This window comes from Episyrphus balteatus, chromosome 3 (assembly GCF_945859705.1).
Source record: "Episyrphus balteatus chromosome 3, idEpiBalt1.1, whole genome shotgun sequence".
NCBI lineage: Eukaryota > Metazoa > Arthropoda > Insecta > Diptera > Syrphidae > Episyrphus > Episyrphus balteatus.
The window spans coordinates 76986220-77004591 of NC_079136.1; the positions used below are offsets into that span (position 1 = coordinate 76986220).

The 18372-nt window shown below is 28.8% G+C and overlaps 1 protein-coding gene across 1 annotated transcript; it reads right to left on the bottom strand.

Annotated features, from left to right (window-relative positions):
• Positions 1 to 7170: 7170 nt before the first annotated feature.
• LOC129915751 (uncharacterized) lies at positions 7171 to 18168 on the bottom strand. The gene is made up of 4 exons (XM_055995413.1): positions 17714 to 18168; positions 8187 to 8454; positions 7773 to 8113; positions 7171 to 7711 (listed from the first exon to the last, which is right to left on the bottom strand). The coding sequence occupies exons 1-4, from the start codon at positions 17960 to 17962 to the stop codon at positions 7256 to 7258; spliced, it is 1314 nt and encodes a 437-aa protein (XP_055851388.1). The 5' UTR covers positions 17963 to 18168; the 3' UTR covers positions 7171 to 7255.
• Positions 18169 to 18372: the final 204 nt, after the last annotated feature.

An 18372-nucleotide genomic window follows, 5' to 3' on the forward strand; every position in this document is an offset into this window, starting at 1 on the left:
AACGGAAGGCTGACAAAATATGGTATGACATATTTGTCTGTTAAGCTAAATCTTGGTATTTTCAAATTTATATTTGAAGTGTGTTTGTCGTGAAGACTCAAAGATGATAAAAATCCAAAAAAGATAAACAATTCAAAAAAATTAAACATTGCGTAGTTTCATCAACTGGATCCATAATAAGGGTGACCAGATTATGCAAATATAAAATTTACGGGCCTCATTTCAAATCAAAGTTTTCAAAAATAAAATTTATTCGTAGGTACAAGAAGTGAGTCTGATAAAAAAGGAGTTGTTTCTTCTTCAAAATTCTCAAAAACTAGAAGGTATTCCTACACTTAGAAAAAATTCAATTAAAGTTAAGGGGATTTCTGCATGTTTTTTTTTTGCCAAGCTGACTTCCGTCTTAAATTAAGCGGTAGTCCCAACATTTTAAGATGAAAATCTTCTTATTATTATAAAATAAAAGAAGTTTTCATGTTAAAATAAGTGGATTTCCGCTTAATTTAACACAGAAGGCATCTTGGCAAAAAAAACATGCATAAATCCGCTTAATTTTATGTGGTATTTTTTCTGGTATGTGTATATGACATATGATTTTCAGTGTTTGATAAAGTATCAATTCAGGCAACTTACTTTATCGATCAATTTAAAGTTGAAATCCGCAGTCTTAAAAAAATAGTAGTAGCAATAGTAGCAATGTGTTTTTTTTTTTTAATATTTTTTTCTAAAATTTTGACTTTGAAATCGATTATTTCCAAAAAAATTGATCGAAAAACAACTTGTTTTTAAAGATTTTTTTTTTTAATTTTAAGTCGATTTTTAGACTTAAAATCCTGCCGTTAAAGTGGGAGGGACATATCCCGCCTAAACGGAAAGAGATAGATAACCTACAAATAAAAAAAAATATTTTATTGAACCCTTCTACAAAAAAAAACTTTATCGATTGTTGGCGCTCAAGTACACGGAGAAAAAAGACCACCTAATAAGAAGCAGATTTCCTATTAAATTAAGGGGATTTCTGCATGTTTTTTGCCAAGTTCTTCCGTCTTAAATTAAACGGACAAATCTATCTTATTTCTTGACCGCGCAAATTTAAAAGAAATCCACTTAATTTAAGCTGAAAATCATCTTATTTTTATGTGGAAACATTTTAATTAAAATAAAACTGGGGATCGAACCCACAACTGTAAGATCACTGGCCGAGTGCCTTGCCATCGTGCTGTCTCTATTTTAGAAATAAGTATGTTAAACTGCAACTAAACTAAAGTCTGACTATAATTTTAAAATTTTTATTTTTTGTAGGTTATTTAAGATGAAAATTCACAATGAAATGAAATGACTTTCACCTTAAATTTAACAGAGTTAAATTGGAATCCACTTGTTTTTAGCGGGCATCATCTTATTTTAAGGTTAAGGCATCATCTTTTTTCTCCGTGTACCAATCCCCAATCACAACTAAAATGTAAAATTCCACAGTCGATACAATATATTCCGTTTTCAATAATGTTGATTCAATTATTTTTGTTATAAAATAAATAAGGTCAATTTGTTTAATTGTTTGAAATCCAATATTCCAACATTTTGAAAACAGGCGATTTATAACGATGTAGGTAGATACGTGAGCTTAAAATCTTTTTCTCATCATTTCCAAAATCCACTATACAATTAAAGCCTTATATACATATGCGTTGTATGTACATTTATATGCATACATATACTACATATATTCGCAGCAGGAATTTTCGTCTGTTTGTGATTAAGAATCAATGCCATTTCGCGTTAAGGGTGCTAAAAACACACAAAATTATTTCGCACAAATGAGTTTTCATATTAAGTGCAATAACCTAACATTGACGCCAAAAAGTTGGTCGCAGACGGCATATACTTTGTTGGTATTTTGAGATTCGAAGAACTTTGAAAGGATATGTTAAATGGATTCCGCACTCATACCTTCCCTGAATAGTAGATATGTTAATGGTACTTTATATTATTGTTGAATTCTGTTCACGTATCACGAACGCATTACATCCTTTTATTTGCCTGTAATTTAAGGTATCAGAAAGTCATTTGTTAGTATGCGGTCGGTGTTTGACCCAACAAACATATACGAACATTAGGGAGTGCTTTGTGTAAGCCTCTTTGAACGGGATAACTTTTTGATGATCCTTCTATTGAGATTTTCCAAAGTGTAATCTAAATCCACTTATAGCTGTTGAATTCAACTTCCTATACCTATGAATGAATAATAAAATATTTGCAACCGAACATAGCCTATTTTTATGCAAATTCAATTCTACCGATATGGCGATGTAGGTTAAGAAAAAGTATTCTATATGAAATATGTTTGTAATGTAAATACATTGTATACATTTTTCAATATGGTAAGTTATAAAATAAGAAGTCAAATTTTGAAATGTTCTTTAAGAAAAAGTTTCTTAATCGCCAATTCAATCCAATGATTGAAAAACAACGTCTAAACTCGGTACAAGGATAATATATCTCATAAACTAAGAGCCCTCAATAGTCAAGAGAAATTGTGAGAATGGATTGAAAAGTCCACCTACCGAATATATTAAGTTGCTAATTTTTTTTTGTCAAACCTGCCTGGTTCGTTTGCCCAAAATAAGCCAAGGATAGCCAAACTACTTTTTTTATTCCACCATTTTTTCATTCAGAAACCGAAAAAAATTATCTTTTTTTTCCTGTGAAAAAATCGTTTGTTTAAAACCGTGGTTTGTTTGCCCAAGTTTTATTTTTGCTATCTTACCCTTAGTTTAAAAATTATAGAAGTATTATTTTTTATTCACTTCAAAAACCATAAAAAATATTGTTTTTGGTCAGTGTAAAAATCGTTGATTTATAACTGTGGTTGGTTTGCCCAAGGTTAGCCCAGGTTAAACCACCATTTATTTTCGTCATTCCAACTATAGTTGGTTACAAAGGCCAACTAGTTTCATTAATCTTTTAGAAAAAAAAATTAAAAATAGTACGCATACACCACAGTGAACTTTTTCATTTATAATTTGGAAAAAGTAAATCCACTGGTGTGGGCACTGCCCCTCAAATAATATTTATTTGACTTAAAATTCTTACTTGATTACAAATTTAGTCCATAAAACATTCCTGTTAAGAAGCTGATTTGTTTTATTTCACCTTAAAAAAACCACAAAATACAAATATTTTTTCAAAAGTAAAAATCATTGATTTTTTCGGTTTGCCATATGAGCACCTAGAAAAAGGCTACATGCTTAGTATAACCTATCGAAACTTTGTCAAAAGTAACAAAAAATATAAAATAGTGTGTGAAGTGATTTCTTTTTCAGTACACGAATAGTACTTTTTGAACCTTTCTCAACTAACCATGGTAATTCCAACAAATTTATTTACTTTTTTTTTAGTTAGGCCACCCTTAGTTAAAAAAATTATGACAAAAACTTTTTTCAAATTAACAACCTATTAGATACAAATCAAAATTAGCTTTTTCCAGTGTAAAATTTAAAATTGTCCTTTTTACAATTTTTCTCAACTAACCATGGTAATTTCTACAAATTCCATTACATTTTTTCGCCAGCCAACTTTTAACCCAAAAATTATGACAGAAAAACTTTTTTCAAATTAATAACCTCTTAAAAATCAAAATTTGTTTTTTTTTTTTCAGTGTAAAAATTATCCTTCTTACACCTTTTCTCAATTTACCATGGTTATTCCAACAAATTCTTTGACTGTTTTGGCTTGTTTTTCTTGATTCAAAATACAAAATTTGAGTGAACAACTCAAAAGTCCTCAAAATTCCCAACAAAAATTACGCATACACCACCGTGAACTGACAATTTCGAAGTACCTACTCTAAATCCCCAAAAATTATTTTTTTTTCAAAAATTCAAACTTCTGTTGTTTTTTACATCGAGTTGTTCGCCTCGAATTAAAAGTAATAAATGTATTATGTATGTAACGCATTTTCCAATTTAAAGACAATTAAAAATTAATTATAATAATTAAAAATTTTACTGTTTTAATTTTGTTGTAATGTTTGTTTTATTTATTTAAATCATAATAATAATTTTAAATATACATTGGATTCTTTAAACAGAACTATTTTTAAGCAGGCACATAATATAAACATACTTTTTAAAAAATTACCTTTTCTTTCTTAATTAAAAAAATCAAAAATAAGTATTTGCTTGTTTAATTTACTATGAAAAAATCCCTTTTCAAGGTATTTAAAAATTTTTAATTAATTTTGCCATAAAAACATATCGAACTTGCTGCGACTTTAATGAATGACTTAAGTTCTATTTGAATGGCTCTTAATTTTTAATTGGTAAACTTGTAGAATTTATTTAAAAATTATTGTGAGAATCTCTTTTGTTCATGCCAAATTAAGAAATATAAATTATGTTTTATAATTTGAATAAGCCAATTGTTTAGTTTTGTATTTTAGTTTTTGATGATTTTGTTGTTTATCTAATCCATACAGTCTGTAGTACATTCCAACATCTATAGTCATTATTATTCCCCTTGGCATGTTGTCCAGAAGTGCCTTTGAAAAGGACCGTTTTATTGAAATCGTTGATTCGCGTGGAAAGGTTAAATACCGCTTTCGTCGAGTCAGTATGTTATGAAATTTAATATTTGTACATTTATCAATATTGGCTTCGATTAAACCCGATAAAAAAAAGATCACTATCCACGATATAATTTTCATATTTTATTTCTGTTGTTATTAGATACTTCTTCACCTCTTCACTGGAATTTTTGTGAGTAGGAACTGAGAAGTATTTCTATCTTAAATTCTACTTTCGAAAACAAGATATCATCAAAATCATTCTATCTTCTGCTGACACAATTGTATAGTTATAATTGATGCGCTAAGTTCAAAATAAATATTACAAACAAGATTCTTTCATGATTTTGTTTGCCTATCTGTTTTACCAGTATTTGGGAATAATTGGAATTTCGAGCACTAGAGCAGCTGTAGTCAACCTTTTTTTATGGGGTACAAAAAACTTTTACTCATGGGCATTCCTTATTTGAAATGTTTGTATTTTTGGGGGATAAGACTACCAGTTTCACCGTTTTTTCCTTTTTTAGATGAACAACTTGTAAAAAAAAAAACAGATATGGCAAGTGCGGACCGCGAGTCGCACGTTGAGTATAACTGCTCTGAAGTGACGAAGCAAAAGCTGATTGTTTTTTTTAGAATGCGATAAGCAAATAAACTCAGTTAAAAATTTAAAATAAATTAAAATTATTCATTGCACTTGAGCCTTTACTTTTTATCTTTTTTGTTTGTGTTTTTGATATGCCTGTCAAAAATCAAACATGCAGAGATTATAAGGCCGATGACAGTCATTAAAGTTATTCAATTTTTTGAAAACGCTTTGGTGTATGATTATTATTTTAAATTGTGTTTTTATGTGTCAAATAATAATTTTAAGAAAGGGATATGGGTCAAAATCATGAAGGTGGGAAATTTCGAGGACCTTGAAAAATATATAGGTTCATATGTATGTATGTAGTCAGATAATTATTTTATTTTATTTTGTTATCATCAAATATTTTGATTCGATAGATAAGTTAACGATTAAATTAGCGAAATTTCGCTATACGCAAATGAACCAAAATCAAGTTCGCTTAGAGTGGCGAGATCAAAGATACAAAATTATGACTTTTTTCAAATTATCAATCTCTTAAAAATCAAAATTTGTTTTTATTTTTTCAGTGTAAAATTGTCCTTTAAACACTTTTTCTCAATTTACTATGGTTACATCACTGTTTTTTTGTAAACCCACCCTTTGTTCAAAAATTATGACAAAAAACTTTTTTTCAAATTACCAACCTCTTAAAATCAATAGTTTTATTCAGTTAAAAATTATCCTTCTTATACCTTTTCTCAATTTATTATAGTAATTCCAATAAAATCCTTCACTCTTTTGGTTTGTCCTTCTTAATTCAAAAATTATATCGCAAAAATGATTGTATTTATTTTTTTTTTTCAAAATCCATAGAAGTAAAATTTGAGTCGTTATATTTGAAAGTGGTATAAGTCACATTTACAATGCTTTTCAAAAAATGTCAATTTTTTTAATACATCAAAAGAATTCAACGGATTTTTTTGTAAAAATATAAAGTGTAATAACTCACACATTTTTAATGGTTACAATATTTTATTTAGAAAATAGATATGCGGTTCAAGTGCAGTTAATTTCAAAGCAACTTTTATATAAAATATTATTTTTCCTAAAATCCCCAGAAATTATTTTTTTTTTTAATTCAAATGGCAATCGTTTGTCCACCTCGAGAAATGGAGACAAACAAAAATCATCGTTTGTCCTCCTACGTTTAAGAAATATTCAAAACACAAAATTTGTACTGAACACGAACAATTCAAAAGTCCTCAAAATTAAAAAAAAAAGTTACATACACTGTTGTACTGAAAATTTCAAAGTCTTCTAAAATGCCCAAAACTTACTTTTAACTCGAGGTGGACAAATGACAGAAGTTTGAAATTTTGAGCTTACAAACAAAAATTATCAGCTATACTATGCTTGGGCAAACGAACCATGGTTTTAAACTCATGATATTTTTGTATCGCTATTCTTAATACGAAATTATCGAATTCGATAGATATTTAGTTCCATTCGCTATTTATAATGAGGGCCTATTACTTTATAGATTTTTATCTGCATTAGGATATTTAAAACCTCGATTTAAAATTGGAAAACTGTTCCTTTTTTAAATGGCTACTTTAAATTTGATGGAATTTCAATAATTTGGGCTTTAGTTTAGTAATTTAACATTTTAGTTGAAAAACTTTTTCCGTCACACTTGAGAACACTACCCACGTACTATGCTACCTCACCCACATAATTTGCTCAATCCAATTGTAGGTATTTAGCTTATCAACTCTTATCAAAGAATAGACAATCATTATTATTACTACTAGCTGTTTCAAGTAGGGATACTTAATATTATTCGTCTCTTTCAGGTTTTTCTTCATGAATAACAATTATTCGTTGCATATTCAAAGATGGAAATCATTATTTAGAAATATTTTAGGCGCTACTGGTCGAGATTATTTTTAAATAATTTTCAATTTTTGCTTGCAGAAAGGCTGCCGTTTTCCGTTCAATTTTTACTTGTTTTTGAAAAATATAACTATTTTTACAATTTCGACCAAACAAAAAATCATTTATTTCAATACAACATAAAAAAATTTTCACAATAATTACACTATTCAAATATAAAATTGAATCTATTCAAATATATTAATATTTTCTTTGACAGCAAATTCATACAGTTCTTTTTGTAAAGATGCAATTTCCATATCAGCTGAATCTCCACCAAGAGCCATTAAACCTGCTCTAAGTTTTTCTAAATCAAAGTCCCCCAACATTGTGGCAAACAGATTATTTGGTTCGTGCATGTTTGGAAGGAAGAATGAAGCAATGCTAAGACTGTAAGGTAGATAACGCACATATTCTTTTAACATATTCGGCTTTGACATAAACTCTGGAATCTCTTTTCTCGTCTGCTCTTCAAAAGTCAAAATAAGTTTTTTGTGATAAGTATCAAAAATTTCATCAAAGTGTGGTACTCTGACATCCTTTCCAGCTGAAATATTTAAGAAGGTTGTTAGATCGACCATTGGCGAGGAGTATCTGAGTGTTTGGAAATCGAACATCATTGCTTTTTTCGGAACAGTTGGATTCTGAAATAAATTAATTGTTATTAAAAAAATGGTGTTTTTTAAGTTCAAGACAATTGTTTACCTCATAATCTTCATAAGCGAATGCAATATTGTTTCTGAGATAATCACCATGGCATAGTGTAGCGTATGGTTCAATTGGCTGCACCCGTTTCTTACTATACTCATAGTTACTAGTTAAAAGCTGTTTGAGTTTATCTTGGAAATCTTTTGGGAATTCTGGATAAAATTTGTCTGTAGCTTGTGTTAATCGTTCAATTGTTATTGGACCAAGGGCATCCCATGTTTCTGGAGGTGGTTTCACATAACGAGATTCCTTTGCCAATGAAACAATATGATCAAATTTTTTCTTATTGAGTTCCTTAAGGGCGTAACATAATCCATGGAAAAATCCAATATGCTCCACTGAAATATAAAAAAAAAAAAAAACACTTTAATTTTTGAACAACAGGATAGTATAAAAATTAGATAGACTTACCTCCTCGTAAAATATGTTCCAATGATAGATTAAATCGAGTTGGAGAAAGTTGAAAACCATCTTCCTTGAAATCACCAAGCACAATTGAAGCTTCAGTTTCGGTTATGTTTGAATAGAAATATGTAGGTAAACTGATTTCACTTTTATTTGGCTCAGATAGGTTCATCAATGTAGGAATTATTTCATTGTAAGCTACGACTTCGTTTTGAAATAAACTATCGAAATTTACTGCTTCATAGTTTTCAGGTGTTATATCTATGGGAGTTCGCTGAAATGAAAAGAATAAAATTATTTAAATTGTGTGTATGGGCAAAATTCAAACTTTATATAAATCTATGTAGGTAGGTACCTATCAGTGTTGCCATAATATTTTTGAGGCAAGGAGACGATTTTCAAAAATCTTGGAGCGAAAAATGGTCCAAAAAAAAAACGCAAAAAATTTTTAAGGCATGAGAGTTTAAATTTTTTTTAAATTTCCAAATAACTTCTGCTTATCAGACTTCAAGTATAATTAGGTTTTTCATTTTGTTGATATACATATTCACTCTTATTTACGGGCGTTAAATATTAAATTAAAATCAAATGAATAATTTATGCAAATTGGTTGTCTATTCACATTTTTGGTGGGTTTTTGCTTTAAAATGCTTAGATTTTAAAAAAGCCGTAAATCGCCAAGTTCGAAATTAAAAGGGCCAAAATCAGATAAATCGAAAATCAAAATTTTAAGGAGCGAGTTAAAAGATCGAGGAGCCTGTTTGGTGATAAATAGCCAGCTCTGGGAACACTGGTATCTACTTCAAAACTTTATTTGAAAGTTTTCTCTGTCATTAGCCGAACGCGAAATACCGAAAACAAAAATCCACAATATTTGTATAAGCTAGGCTCCAACCTTGAGACAAATCGACCAACCTAGGTTTTTCTACAGTTACTATTACATACACCCTAAGCGTAGAAGATTTAAAACCCACCACTTACAGTAGGTACTGCTTATTTTTATATCCAAAATATACGAGTTTTGGCCACCATAATGCCTAGTAAGGTGTTTCATTCTTGTATGGGAAAAATAAAATTTTCAAACAGTGTTGGGATCACACTGTTGAATTTTCAGCCTACTATCTTATGTAGAAGGTCGTGCTGATCGATGTTGAAAAACTTTATTTTTTTTTTTAAGTTGTAGGTATTAATTATAAATAGTTATTAATTATTTTTTTTTTCGAAAAAAAAAATCTTATATGTTTTTAGAGACAAGTAAAATTTAAATAAAATAAGAAAAAAAAAATCAAGATTACGTAAAAAAAACCTAATAATTGAGCTTTTATCAGCATCCTCATGCAATTAAGATAGCGACTTGAAATTTCACAACGTTATTGTTATAGATAAGTGTGAAAAAAAAAATTATCGGGTGGCCCGATCAAATACCAAAAAATAGTTTTTGGTCATCCTAACTGCATGTGCTAATTCTAATTTTAATTATAATATGCTTGTAAGACCTAAGATTTTTTGAATACTTACAGCCCTATTTATAAACTCGTCATAGAGAGTTCATAGCATTATGTACTCTTTATAATGTCTTTAAACAAAAAATTGTGATTTATAATATTTATGCAACGTTTAATAGAGGTTGTATAAGCTAAACGCGTTTTCAGGTTGTTTAGAGCCTGAATAAGAATATATTTTACTCAAATGTCAGTTGAACATCCCATCATTGTCACAAAAAAAAAACACAACAATGATTTGTATAATTTTTATTGACGAATTTAGTTTTCCTCTTTCTTTCTTTATTTCATAATCGAAGTGAACAATTTGTAATGAACTAAAATAATAAATAATAAATTGTGTTTTTTAGAGATTTTTTCCTGATATGAATTCTTTACGAGAACTTTTGCCCGCAGTAGCCAAATGTGTGTTTTCATTTTTCATCTTTCTCTTTTTAAGCCTTTTGTTTTTTTTTACACAGAAATGATTAATGTATAATATTTTTTAATTGTCAACAAAAAACAAATGTGAAATCGTATTTTCTTTTAGAAGTTTTCTTCCTTCAATATTACGAGAACTTTTGCTCACGTTTTTGTTTTTGTTTTTTGTTTATTTTCGAATCAGACGTAGTTATTTTATCGACAGATGGAGTTGTTTGTCGTTATAAAAAGTACTTATTTTCCTTTTTTAGTACTTATTTGGACACAAACCTAGCATAATTATAATGGCTAAGAAAATGTTTTAATAAATAGAAATATATGTAACGTCGCATAGAGGCTACGTAAAACTTTATGAATTGTATAACTATGCAGCCCTTTAGAGCTGTTTAGCGAAATCTAATAAATAAGGCTGTTAATATTTAGTATATATTTTTTCTATTTTTAAATTATTTTTTGTTATTTTGCCCCTACTCCTCACATGCGATTTTTTTCTTGTTTCGACCCCAACTGCACGCTCAAGCTTTTTATTGAATCTACACTGAGGGAAAAAATAAATTGAAGTTGAAACGTCGTTGATTCAAAGTTGAACTACTTTGATTTATGTGACTTCATGATACGAAACCATCAAAAATTAACCTATTTTCAACGTTGATTTTAAAATGTTCATCTTCAACGCAAAATCATTCCGAATTATAGTTAAATCAATGTGGTTTTCATTGATTTCACGTTGTTTTATGGTGGCTTTTCCCTCAGTGTAATGCTAATTAACCTGTAAACTGTAATTATTCTTGTGCAAATGTACAATGGAAAAAATGATTTTAATTTGATTTTTTTACAAACACAGGGTAGGTACCAGGGTTCGGACTTCAAATTTTGAAGCAACTTTGAAAAAAGCGATGTAGATCCACAGTACACATAATAAGGTAATATATTCCGAAAAATGTCAAAATTTGTTTCTCAGAAAATGGGCACAAATCCTTCAGGCCGGCCTTTAATTTTTATATTTCAATCGCAGTAAACAGGAAATTTGTTTTTGTTTTAATTTATAAAATGTAATTTGAAAAAATTATAAATTGAAAAATAACAAATTTTCTGCGTGTTTCGTCTCGGAAAATAGTAAATAACTGTTAAAAAATTAGTTGTGTGCGTGGTTTTTCGGTTTTTGTGCGTTTTTCGTCGGTAATTTAAACAATTAAGAATTACGGTAGTTGACATTGGTCGCCAAATTGTCATGTTATATTACCTTTTTATGTGTACTGTGATGTAGATCCAACATTTCGGAAGTTTCAAAATAAAACTTTCGGAACATGTTTCGTAATAGGAATTTATTTTATTATTTTTCAACGGAATACATTTATACCTAATTGAATAAATCAGATTTATAATTGAGTTAAAATCCCCTTCTTGAATTATGTAGCGATGAGTGTTTTATATCCATTTATTGTTTGAAAAAAATTCAATCCAAACAAAAATAAAAGAAGGTCTTAAAAAAAGAAAGAAGGGAAGTAGATTTTATTTTTATTTTATTTATTTTTCTCCCAAAACCAAAGAATAAACGAACCCTGGTAGGTACAATATTTTAAGATTGAGTGGAAATTTTTTTTCAGAATGAGTAAATCACCAAGTGAAATCACTCGAAATCGGCATAATCTAAATCATTTTTATTTATTTTGAGTAAAAGTTTTTATCTGCTCAATCGAATTTCACATGTCAGTTCATGTTTGTTGGTGTTATCTTGCCATTAAAACAATAAAATTTGATTAATAGTTACTGCCACATGGGAAAAAATATCACTTTCATTATTATCTCTGACAAAATTAGTCCTTCTGATACTTCAACTTAAATACATTTCAATCATGTTGATTTCTTATTACGTAAATTTTAGAAAATATCTACTGTTTAGCAGATTAGCTGCAAAAACTGATGCGTACTGATATGTAGATATACTTAGTCATTGTTATATCTATTGAAAAGCTTTATTGCAGAAATACTTCAAACTTCAAAGATTAATAATTTTGTTAATAATGAGAAATACTGACGTAATAATTAATTTAATTATATAGTATCTTGCCATATATTAGGCCCAAAGAAAAATAATATGATAGAGGGAACCAGCAGAGCTGGACCAATACGAAAAAGTGCTTAACACGAAATTGTTTCTATACATTCAGAAGTGAGTTTTGATAATCAAAGTTTGTATATTATGCAAGACCGTAATTATTGCGAAAATGGTTTGGGTGATGTCAAGGCCTTTCTCTATAAAAAGAAAATTGAAGAATTGGATTGATCCAATTGATCCAATAGAGAACTCTTATTAGCATCTCTTCTTAAGCCAAATGTTTAATTCTCTCTGTAAAAGTGAGCCAACATCGATTAAGCTTAGTTCTGATAAGTAGAACAGTAATAAGCTCAAAGAAAAATTTGAGATCTACTCGAATATCCCAAAAATAAATTCAAATTAAATTTAAGCAATTAAATAAAGAAAAAAATCATGTGTGCAATTCACACGTGGTAGCAGTGAAACCTTGAATAATCATTTTTCTTGCAAAAAAAAAAATCGAAAAAATCTACCTTTTTTATTCCATCACCTTTAAATCCATTTTTTTTTTGTATAACAATCTATAACAAATTTTAAATCATCTGAAAGCTTATTGTTTCAGCTCAAAATACATATTTATATTGACCATGTCAATATAACATTTACAAAAACAGCCAAGATTTTTTGAGCCTAATCAGATTTCATCAAAAAAGCAGCAAAATCAATCTTTTTTCTCTTCTTACATCATTAAATCCTTCACTTTTATATGACGCTTCAATCATATTTCTACTATGTCTACAAAAAGAGTCAGAATTTTGTAAAGCCAACCATGTCGAAATTTTAAAATCCTGTAACTTGTAGAGCACGTTCCGTTATGTGTGATATATAAAATGAAAGGTATTATTATCAGCATGCGTATTAAAGTTAAATCAAATTTGTATGTGCTCTACAGCAAAAGATATAACGTGTTAAAAAAAAGAACATCTTTTCACCGTTATCTCAAAATTTTGAATAAAAAAATTATTGAAATTTTGCATCATTATAGTTTATTTATCTACCTGTCTACAGTTTATCATTTCATTCATCTATCTATTAAAACAAAAAAGTTATAATCAATTGGTTTTTCCTGTCGCCTTTTCATTTCATCTTGTTTCAAATCACTACGATACTACACAAGTTTTTACTTCAAAAATAAGTTTTTTTCCTTGGACTGAATAATTTGCAAGGTACTGTATGTCTATCTTTCAGCATCTTTCAAAGATAACAAATGATATTGTTAAAAGCAATTAAAAACTTTTACTGCCATAATAAATAAGATTTCGGGAACTTAAAAGAAACAATTATGTATTTAAATCTTGATAATTTTGTGTCTATATTTGAATGATAAAACAAAAAGCGGTGTGATATTTAATTAAATAGGTACCTACATTTTTAGGCATATATCGGTACGTATAGAAATATTAACTAGGCGTTCGATCTGCAGGTTAGATAGCGTTATAATTATATATTACTTTAAAGGATCTTATATAATGTTTGATTCGAATCTTCAATTTGTTTACCTTGAAACGTATCTGCTTCTCTCTATTGTTTTATTTATCTTTATCTATAAATTATTTTCCTATAACTTCATAATAGTCATACAAAATGATAAGAGTTCTATTACCTATTACCCCGTATACGTAAATGATATTTGTTGATTCTTACTCTTGTTTGTAGGTTGTTACTTATCTACTTTTTCTTATCGGCTTATTTTCTGATTGAAATCAATAAAATAGATTACCCACCTACCTCATTTAAAATAAAATGCCGGTATATCCGTCGCATGAATATACTGTAATTGTTTATGAAAATGAACGTTCAACGTTGTTGTTTAGCATTGAAGATAATTTAGTAATTCTTATATTAGGCACCGAAGTTGTAAAAATATAAATTAAAACAAAAAATGCATTTGAAATTAAAAAAAAATATTTATTGCATATACAAAAATTTCCATAAAAAAAGTTTATTGCAACACAAAATATTTTTGCATTAAAAATAAAATTTAATTGTAAATGAAAAAAAAATTGCATTGAAGATAAAATTTTTATTGCAGTAGATAAATAAAGATTTTTTCGAAGATTTGATATACAGTTTGTCCCAAAAGTAATGGTTCAAACGAAGGATGCTGATAGGGGATCTTAAGGGCTCTCAGAATTTGGTAACTTGTTCATCCCAAATCCTAACGGTTTTCGATTTAATGCAATTCTTGTGAAATTTCGAAAAATCCCTACTTTGCAACAGTATTTTGCTTCCTGATGCCATTATTGATTTTTGTTTCTTACAATTCTTTTACTAAAACATTGCCAAATAATTAGGAACAATTAATTAATCAAAATATTTCTTATTCCATACGCCATTTCGCTGCAAATTAACTAACAGTTTCAAGTTTTATAAAAAATCAATTTCTAACTTTTATTTGAGAGCAACACCGCAAAAAAAATTTCTAGGGGGTGAGAATGGTTTATTATTTTAAAAAGTTGCCCTGTTATTGTAGTTTTCAAAAATGTATAAAAGTTTCCAAAGTTACAGTTAGATCGCAAAATATTACAATTTGAATTCAACAAAACAGGGTTTTTCAAAGCAAAAATACAAACAAAAATAGAGCCTTTTGTTCAAATAAAAATAAACAAATAACAGTTCGAGAAAATGTGTTTATTTTTGGTTGTTTTTTGTTCTGAAAAACCCTGTTTTGTTGAATTCAAATTGTAATATTTTGCGATCTAACTGTAACTTTGGAAACTTTTATTCCTTTTTTGAAAACTACAATAACAGGGCAACTTTTTAAAATAATAAACCATTCTCACACCCTAGAAATTTTTTTGCGGTGTTGCTCTCAAATAAAAGTTAGAAATTGATTTTTTATAAAACTTGAAACTGTTAGTTAATTTGCAGCGAAATGGCGCATGGAATAAGAAATATTTTGATTAATTAATTGTTCCTAATTATTTGGCAATGTTTTAGTAAAAGAATTGTAAAAAACAAAAATCAATAATGGCAGCAGGAAGCAAAATACTGTTGCAAAGTAGGGGTTTTTCGAAATTTCACAAGAATTGCATTAAATCGAAAACCGTAAGGATTTGGGATGAACAAGTTACCAAATTCTAAGAGCCCTTAAGATCCTCTATCAGCATATTTCGTTTGATCCATTACTTTTGGGACACCCTGTATAACATATTTGTGCCTTGTCGACTTTATAAAAGTGTTACAAGAATGCCTACAAACCAAAAATTTAGTATTTTGTTGGAACAATATTAAATAATATAATTATTACAAAGTAACATCTAGTCACTAAGTGCTAAACATTAAAAAAAAGTCAATTGTGCATTTTGTTGTAAAGCATACAATTTGGATGGTTGGCAGTGCTCAATTAGGTAGGTACAAGTACTTTTGAGATATTGGGCCATTTTGGATTCCATCAAATTAGACTAAATGAAATATTTTTATATGATTTCGAGGTATTTTTTAACACCGGATTTAATGAAACTTTATTAAATATAATTTAAGCATTTAAAATAGTAATTTATTCGCAAGTTCAATACCCTTGAAATAAAATCTTTTTAGTTGGTAGGGGAAGGGTATACAAACCTAATTTGTGATCAATATGGTACAATATAAAACCTTAAAGGGGGTTTATAAAAAATGCACAAAATGAAAGTTAAATGAATTCGAATGAAACTTCCGAATATTAAAAGTCTCATTAACCTACATTCTTCTAGATTATATAATTAAGTTGCTTGTTGCACAATGTACCTCGAAAAGAAAAATATTAGAGTTTGAAAGTAAATTTTTTCAAAAGTGGGCCCTTAAGACTCAACTGCCTCTATATGTCCTTTCCGTTACTTTGGAATGAAAGAAACGAAAAAGTTGTTACTTGTTAGCTTAACAAATAGATAAAGTAACTAAGTATTTTTTTTTTAGAAAATTGCCTCTCGCTGCTAAACGGTTTTTTGCGAAGAATAAAGCCGTTTTAAACAAAGCTTACAAATCTTTGTAATTTCTTGCAGCTAAACATAGGATCTACGGTGAAAAACTCCTAACAAAAGAAAAGAATCTTTATAAATTAAGGTTAACATCCTTTTATTTAATCTAATAACTTCAATAAGAATGCACATTAATTTAACGAGAAAAAACTTCATTCTTATTGATTCGATTAATTTGGCGCCAAAAATGTATGATTGGTTTTTGTAGACGCGTTCAATACAATTATTTTTTGATATAGAGTAGGGTCTATCTTCCCCCTAACGGAGGTTGGGACATTTTTCAAAAACAAAAAATAACTACAATAAAATAAATTATTTAAAAAAATCCACGGGAACACTTACAGTTAGGAATTATACATAATTTAAAATAAGTATAAAATGTAAGCTGTACATTTTTTAAGCCATTTTAACGTGATAACGTCTAACAAAGCGATGAACACTGGCTGTATGCACGAAAAAGAGTGTAACATTCTCAAGTTCCGCTTGAGCCTGTTAGCAGTGCGGTATTGCAATTTCGTTTTAAAAGTAAAGTCGTATAAGCCAATTGCAATTAAAGAAAGCCATACATAAAGTCAGCAGTTGAAATTGTTAAACTGTTGAACGATTTTTCTTTTTCACTATAGATCTGGAGTTCGAATCCAAAGAGAGCACAATATGTATTTTGTTTGCTAACAAAAAAATTTTTGATTTTGTTATCACGTAAAATTATCGTCCTTAAACTGCCATCTTTCCCACAGTAAAAAATGATTGTATTGAACCCCTCGACAAAAAAACGTTATCAATTTTTGGCACCAAAGTTATCGTACACGAGTCGTTCTTCAACCACTTGAATTGCAGTTTTTAAGTTATGGAATATCTGGAAACGCTTTTTCCTTTAGATATATCAGATGGAATAAACACTTTTCTAACAAAAACCTCTTAATGGAAACGCTTGGAAATCACATTTTCAAGTTTCAACCTAAATGACTTTAGGCTACTCATTTTATTTAGCGACTTGAAACCAGATTTTTATTAAATTCATATTCTCTAATAATAATATGCCTCAATTTCTACATGGTGTAGCCGATTTTTAACCATAACGATAATTCAGCAACAGATAGTTTTTTGCTCGCTATAGAAGCGGCTTGAGTTTAACCTTGAAATTTTTAGCATTGACAACCAGCAGAATTACTAGACACTTGTTTCTATCAACATCAACATAATAGGTTATTGTGATGTTTTATTGTTTTTATCTCTCTTCGCATTTGGCAAAATTATAAATTTGACCCATAGAGAGAAATGATGTCTATTTACCTACTTATCTACAATACTAGATATATAAACATACATGTAGGTATTATGGTATTCGGTAAGTAAATAATATAAATAATTTTATGTACATTCAATGAATTGTAAATTACTACTTCATTTTAAAATCATTTTTGTCCCATTCGCAAACTACCCGGAATGATTTCTTTTGAGAGCTTTTCAAATTTAAACTACCTAATTGATGGAAAATATTATAAAGATGTCTTATGTAAATAAAATCATCTGTTCGATTTCACTATGCCTTACCTTAGCCACCAGCGAGAGAGATTTTGTCTCTCCATTGCATGTGTAGTCTATTCTAACTCGATAGCAACTTGTAAGCATAAATGCTTCCTCTATGCTAATGGGATTAATAATAACATCCAGCACCGTAAATTCATTGTTTTCACTCAATTTTTCCGAATTTTTCGAACATTTGTTGAGCTTTCCACCTTTTAATATTTCCGGCCAAACAGTATTTAAAATCCAATTTTTTGTTTCTTCGATATCTGCCATGTTTGTAAACACTACTGACGTAATAAAATAAAAGAGTATAAATGAGCACAAAACAATGGGCGGCAGCGACGACGACAGCGACAACACGAGAGTTGGCTCAGAGAAGACGAAATTATTTATACTGGTCGATCTGCCAGGCAATACTTAACTTATGTACTGTCAGATAAGCTAAGTCATTGAGTCAATTGCTACTTTTCCATTTTACTATCTTGATTTTAGATAAATATATTACTTTGATTGAGCTGAATCACTACTGAGTGTGTATAATGTTCAACTGAAATTCTTGTTCTATAACCTACAGTCTACACCATCAAATAGTTTTCATTTTGTTATCATAATTTACAATATAACACACTCGATGCCCATGAATTTCATTATTTGAATGATTTAAATCTTTATTTAGCTTTTGT

Coding starts and splice junctions, on each gene's coding strand:
- LOC129915751 (XM_055995413.1), bottom strand. CDS start 17,962: ATGGCAGATATCGAAGAAACAAAAAATTGGATTTTAAATACTGTTTGG. Junction 8,455..17,713: donor CTCTCTCGCTGGTGGCTAAG/GTAAGGCATAGT, acceptor TTTTCATTTCAG/CGAACTCCCATAGATATAAC. Junction 7,712..7,772: donor TCGCTTATGAAGATTATGAG/GTAAACAATTGT, acceptor AATTTATTTCAG/AATCCAACTGTTCCGAAAAA.